The sequence below is a fragment of the Triticum aestivum genome, chromosome 3D, assembly GCF_018294505.1.
Source record: "Triticum aestivum cultivar Chinese Spring chromosome 3D, IWGSC CS RefSeq v2.1, whole genome shotgun sequence".
NCBI classification, from domain to species: domain Eukaryota; kingdom Viridiplantae; phylum Streptophyta; class Magnoliopsida; order Poales; family Poaceae; genus Triticum; species Triticum aestivum.
Window position 1 is genome coordinate 381,521,042 of NC_057802.1, and position 6,389 is coordinate 381,527,430.

At 44.2% G+C, this 6,389-nt stretch overlaps 1 protein-coding gene and 1 long non-coding RNA gene across 3 annotated transcripts; both read right to left on the minus strand.

Annotated features, from left to right (window-relative positions):
• Positions 1-1,463: 1,463 nt before the first annotated feature.
• Positions 1,464-3,890, minus strand: LOC123074702 (uncharacterized). 2 transcript variants are annotated; one of them, XM_044497476.1, is made up of 5 exons: positions 3,529-3,890; positions 3,214-3,426; positions 2,159-2,411; positions 1,982-2,077; positions 1,464-1,914 (listed from the first exon to the last, which is right to left on the minus strand). In XM_044497476.1, exons 3-5 carry the CDS (start codon positions 2,240-2,242, stop codon positions 1,687-1,689), a joined length of 408 nt encoding a protein of 135 aa, XP_044353411.1. In that variant the 5' UTR covers positions 2,243-2,411; positions 3,214-3,426; positions 3,529-3,890; the 3' UTR covers positions 1,464-1,686. The 2 variants fall into 2 exon arrangements, 1 of the variants encoding a protein (XP_044353411.1); XR_006436037.1 differs by having other exon boundaries at positions 1,464-2,077; positions 3,529-3,888.
• Positions 3,891-4,289: 399 nt separating this feature from the next.
• Positions 4,290-6,101, minus strand: LOC123074704 (uncharacterized). The gene is made up of 3 exons (XR_006436038.1): positions 6,070-6,101; positions 5,251-5,322; positions 4,290-4,387 (listed from the first exon to the last, which is right to left on the minus strand). It is a non-coding gene; the product is annotated as an uncharacterized lncRNA (long non-coding RNA).
• Positions 6,102-6,389: the final 288 nt, after the last annotated feature.

Here is a 6,389-nt window from a genome sequence, read left to right on the forward strand (position 1 = left end):
TTGGCAGTGTGTGATCTCAGTATGATGTCAATAGCTGGGACTAAGAAGGTAACCACGTAGAGTGTCACACCTAAGGGCGTTTTCTTACGTCTCTACTCTCTAGTAATACAACTCACTATTGATTGATTTAACTAAGGTATTCTTCAGCTGGGTATTTATAAAGGGAATTCACTTTGCTTTTTTACCAGCGAGTAGAGAGCAACTGAAAGACTTATGTTTTTAAATCTTTGTAGAGAACAAACCTCACCAAGCTGCTGTGCAGACTTATTGTCAGTGAAAGATGCTACAACTGAGCGAAATTGGCTTGGGATTTCTTCTATGCCTGCTGCTCCCTCCTGCAGCAATTATTTAGAACAACAAAACAATTTACTGTGAGATGAGAGAAGGCACACTAAAGAAGCACATCCGTAAGTGTATATCTAATAATATAGATGCTACAAATCAATAGAACTAAAATACTCCAGCAACTGGGATCAGCTAGATCTATGTCTACATCACCAAATCAGAAGTTTAGTTACCTGTGGTTCGCTTGATAGCAGTTGCAGGTTTTCATGCGCTGGACTCAAGAACCGACTAGCAGCGACCAAATATAAGCACAACCATCCCTCACAATTTGAATTCTACCCCAGCAAGTACAGACACGTCCTCTGCAACCTCACACAGATATGAAAGCGTCAAAAAACGCACCGCACTACGCCGCCACCACGACCTCCAAAACATGTATAACGACTGAAATAAGCGGACACATTCTGCTCACACACAAGCATGACATATAAGCGGGACGAGGCCGAACAATACACGATGGCGTGCCAGATCCAGAAAATTAAAATGATCAGCAATTTAAACACCATGACAACACGTACAGGAAAGGAAATATGCATTTTAGCTAGACAGAAAGCAAGCAAACCTCGATGACAGAACAGAGATGCAACAAAGCAGAAGATCGGGACGCAGCAACACAAGAGATCACAGAACCTAATAAATAAATGGACATGAAGTGGTCAGTGCACCGGCATGCTATGGAATAGACAGGTAAAAGAAGAGTCGTTCCCCAGACAACTTAAAAAACGGTCCATTTACCTGAGTTAGAGAGGAGAAGCAGGCAAGCAGAGCAGCCAAGATGGATGAGCATACGAAGGACGAGCGGCCGGCAAAACCAAACACAAAAACAGAAACCAAATAGAGATCAATTTTCAGCTGAACTAGTAGATTCACTCCTTCAGGTATACATCCTAATTGCGAAAATACGCATGTGAGCTTGAGCGCCTGTGAGCTCGGAATCTGTGCCACTTGTTTCTCTCGCGATCAGTGTTGCGATGAGTATAGCGTCAGGTGTATGCTCACGGGACTATTTGCCCAAACAGTTAGATGGCCCACTGCTCAGAAAGCGCCGTCAGTTAATGCGGTGGCAGACCAGACGGGACCTGGACCAAAGGAGCCGTTATTGGTAATGGAGATGCATGTCACACAAATAAGCCTCGCTTAGACACGTTGATTTATACTTGTTGACAACAGCAGGCACTCCCCTGCATTACAGTACAGAGTTCACTACTCCACCGATGAACCACTTACAAACCTAGAGATCTACTCAACACACTCAAACTAATTACTGAGTACACATGTCAGCAACAAGGCAAAGGCATCTTTTCCTAATCTGACTGTACTAACAACGAACTACACTTCTAATCAGAAATTCTTTCTAGCACGTTTGGCGCTGTGGCGATTGCTTTCCTCCACATCGCCATCCGCTGTTAACATCAGCTTCAGGGATTCCTCCTGCTCCAGCTCCACTTGATTAGCAGCAGGATCATGCTCTCCGAACCCTTCCTCTCCATCTGGACACCCATGAATCCCTTGCTCCATCATCTGCTCGGCGAGCTGTTGTTCCTTCCGCAGTTCAGCATCCCCACTCACCTGATAAAATGCTAGTACAGTAAACATGCATGTACATGAGATTCTTCACTAACAATCGCTGGCTTACCATGGACACTTGCAGAGACACCGTGGAGATGCCTGAGTTTTCATGTATCACGGGCTCATCTCCCTGGTTAACTGATGCTTCAGACTCCTCCTCTGCCTGCATTGGACCACCATTGGTTCAGTTAGTAACATCAACACCACGGTCAACTCAAGCCAGATTAAAGCAAGCGGGATGTACCTGGATCGGATCGCTGCAAACCCTTGTGCATTCTTCAGAATTTCTCAATGACGATGCAGGGTGGGAGACTGCTGAGGCTCCCATGAGGCACCTCTACACTGAAAAGGGTTGAGCTGCTCGACGAGCCAGCATCCCCTCCCCATTTGTACTGAGTCATCCCTCTCATCCCGCCAATGTCCTTTGTCCTCAGTAGTCTGATGAGGGCTGGGCATTCACACTAGCACGAACGAGTATTCTCAACGATTGGCTTCCCCTGACGAAACAAACAAACAAATCAGCTTCTGTCACGTGCACTTCAGGTAATATGTAATTTAATTACTGGCAATATAAATCCATTCACTAAGAGAGCACAATTTTAGTATTCAGCCATAAGCAGCAAATATCCAAGATTTTCAGTTTGCACAAATTCATATTCAAGCAACACCAAATTTAATTCCGCACCACAGACCATCTTACACTCTAACAAACCAGAGACATGGTGAACATGACCAGTACATATTCAGAAAATTCAGAGAAGACAGTTCAATACGGTGAAACTGGTTTAACAGATAACAGCTACGCATACATGGTCAACTGGTTTAATTCTAGTCCATAGAAATCAAAAAAACTTCAGTCGGATGAAATGGAAATATATCTTATTAAGTTCTACACCATATAGGTCTTCGAGCATTAATTACTTGCAATATAAATCTGTTGTAACATTCATCTACAAACAATAAGGCATGGGTTCAGTTACAGTCAATTGATTCAGTTAGTAATATCAACACCACTGAACCAATGGTGGACAGTTACAGCCAATTGATATGAGTTTTCATCCTCCATCATTTTCAGAGTGTTCACCGTCACAGATTCAATCATATCTTCTAAAACAGTCAATCTGATTCAATCATATATTCTAAAATAGTCATTCTGTCCTGTATTACCATAACCAAAATGATTTCTTATCTATAATTTTCCAGCGTCTTTTGATCCGTATCGATTTGCAGAACTGATTCAAACAATTGCAAAATGGTACTACAAAATGCTCATGCAATTTATAGGCTAGGGTTCAGTACCTTTGCGTCCATCCTAGTGTCTTCGGGTCCAACTGCTCTATCGAGTGCTCGGACCCCTGAGCCTTGTCCCCGCCTGCCGCTTCCGGCCGATAGATCTGGCCGTCCGCACTTGAACTGGCCGGGGCTGGAGCAGGTATCTCCGCCGGCGCGGCCACCGGGAACCGCACGGGCTCCATTGTCCCGTTATTTTCATTGACCTCCTCAAGCAGAGTTCTAATCACTCCACACCAATTTTTCACGGGCAGAATGTAGATCAGTCCCCAAAATATGAGCGCAGAACCATGGTAAAGAATAGCTCACGAGGCAGATCTGTACCTGTTTATTGGCTGCAGCAAGAATTCCATGGTCGGCGGAACCCCTCCGAGATCGCCGGACCGCCCACTCGCCGTCGCCGGAGTCAATGTCTCCACCTCTCCCCCCACCGGGATAAGACACAAATCCAACTTCACTTCCTTATCCACCGAGTCGCCCAACCACTGCATTAACTGCGTGCACTGCCGGCGCTAGCGGGAACCACCGTACCTGATCCACGGATCAGGACGCCGGCGACAACGTCGAGCCACGGCTCATCCACGCACCGTCGACGGCGTTCAACCCTGCCCCATCTGTCAGATATGTATAGTTCAGTATATCTTCACTTCCCGTGCTCCCGCTGGACCCGCCGGCCGGCTCGGTCATTAAATGCACCGAGTCTCATAGCATTTCTGGACGTCCCTGATAATCACATACTCAAAGATCACAAGAAATTAGAGGATGGAACTTGAATGCCTTCTGTATCATTTGAAGGATGAACTTGACTGCCTATTAAAATGATAAAACGCATGATTGCCGCGGCACATGTATTTTTTTGTGGGAAAACATGCTGTTAGGTGCAGAAGTAAAGAACATATCGCATGGATGCTTGTTGGCATGTATAAAATCATCAGACCAAGACAGAAGAACCATGATTATCATATGTACTGGAACTAAGATTTACATAGTAGCAGCCATTGATCTAGTTACTCAAGGGTAGTGCTACTGTTAAACAATAACTCTAAAGCAAAGTTACTGAATCTACTAAAGTGGAAGAGAATTCAGTTATTTACCTGGGAAGCAACATCACTTCATTTTCAATAGAAATATGACCAGTTCATTTTCAAAGTAAAGATACTCATCCTTGAAAAGTGAAACAAAACTGCAGAAGAGCAAGGTGTCAAAATCAGATGAGAAATTAGATATTGATAGTTGAACTTGGCGAGCATAGCATATGCTAAGATCGGACAATATGATTAAACACAACGATGGAGCAAGTATCACAAGTAAACCAACACTGACACACTTCAGTAAATATGGGCTGAATATTTCAGAACTAAGTCTTAGGGTTTGGGTTCAGGGATGTGAAACTGCACCAATCATCCAATTTACCGGCGGCGGCAACAGACAGCGGGTCAAATGAAAATTCATGGAGTACTACTATCCAAGCCACTAACTAAATCAAGACAGTGAATCTCAGACGAACACTCGGCAAGATCTGAAGATAGCAAGCATCTTCAGAGAAATGGCAGCAAGAACAATAGCTACAGCATGGAAGCCACCCTACTTGAGAGGCCGAGCTCAGACCCGTGCGGCTGCTAGTTCTTGCTGCACGCATGTGGACGGAGAAGGAGGAGATCCAGCCGTGGTCAGGGACCCTGCGTTCCTGTTGCTCGTGGCCGGGACACCGCCGGCGTGGGCGACGGGTGCGCTCACTCGCCCTGGAGCTCGTCCTAGCCCACCTGGTGCGGTGCGGCTACGACCCTGTCTCTTCCTGTTAAGCACGGAGGAGCCTTCTCATTCTTGCAACCTATGTACACGCAGAGAACGAAATAGTGATCATATCATACAGAAATTGCATGTAAGATTGTATCTTCAGGCACACATATATCTTCAACCGAAGCAAAGAAAACTCATACATATGCACATGATATCCCTGTAAGGATGTGACAAGAATATCGAGAATTAATATCAAGCAAGAAAAAAGCATGAGTTGCAGATTTAGTGAGGTGAGATGGGGCTGACCTGTAACTCACCAATTGCTGAAAGAAAACTTGTGATCAACTTCCTCCCTTTAGTAACATCCACCTCCAAACTCTGGAATCAAATCAGAAATCCAGATGGGAGGAACGAAAAAAATAGATGTGAATGATCTTTACAGAAAATGAAAAAAAAACACGATTGACATGTTTGTAAATAAAATAACAACCTGTATGTAATCCGTCAGGGAAAATGATATTCCAAACAAAAATGTTAAATTTCTTCCTCTGTAAGGTGAAAACCCTCAAAAGGAGTAACCCCATGGTCCCATTCTAAATTTCTTGGGACACATATTTAATGACTAAAGTTTTCAAATTTCTTGGAATATTAATCATAAAGCTGAAGAATGCATGAAACAACGGACAAAATATATCTATCATAGGATTTCCTCAAAGACAAAAATACAAAGAGAGTATTGGGATAAATTATCGAATCTTTTCAAGTGAAGAATGCATACCCAGGGGTCCCCCCCCCCCTCCCTGGCCTCCCCAAAGACACACACACACACACATCATGTTCCTGCCTCTAGTGTACAGCTTCTTATGTGAAGGCTGTACCAAAGTACATGAGATAACATGAGGTTAGTTATTTTTCACAGTAATAATCTTAATTGTGAGACATCACTATGCAATATCTCAGAGCCGGTAAAAAAGAGTTACACATTATCGAGGGTTTGTGACAGGATGGTATGCCATCGACAAATTAAGGTGATAAACAATTTGGTGTATTTTCTCTTATGGGCAAGGAAGCAAGAGTTTTGCTATTACAAATTTACTATACATACATGTTGAAGTTTTTGCATACCTACAGCTTCGAACTGATTGGTTCATCCAATGTGTTGGGGAACGTAGCTATAATTCAAAATTTTCTACGCATCATCAAGATCAATCTATGGAGTTTACTAGCAACAAGAGGGGAGGAGTGCATCTACATACCCTTGTAGATCGCGAGCGGAAGCGTTCAAGAGAACGGGGTTGATGGAGTCGTACTCGTCGTGATCCAAATCACCGATGATCCTAGCGCCGAACGGACGGCACCTCCGTGTTCAACACACGTACGGAACGGTGACGTCTCCCACGCCTTGATCCAGCAAGGAGGAGGCAGAGGTTGAGGAAGAAGGCTCC

What these genes read in the sequence shown, in the direction of transcription:
- LOC123074702 (XM_044497476.1), bottom strand. Translation starts at nt 2,242, where the DNA reads ATGGGAGCCTCAGCAGTCTCCCACCCTGCATCGTCATTGAGAAATTCT. An exon ending in TTTGCAGCGATCCGATCCAG is followed by an intron (nt 2,078 to 2,158) that starts GTACATCCCGCT and finishes GGTCCAATGCAG; the next exon opens with GCAGAGGAGGAGTCTGAAGC. An exon ending in TGTCTCTGCAAGTGTCCATG is followed by an intron (nt 1,915 to 1,981) that starts GTAAGCCAGCGA and finishes GCATTTTATCAG; the next exon opens with GTGAGTGGGGATGCTGAACT.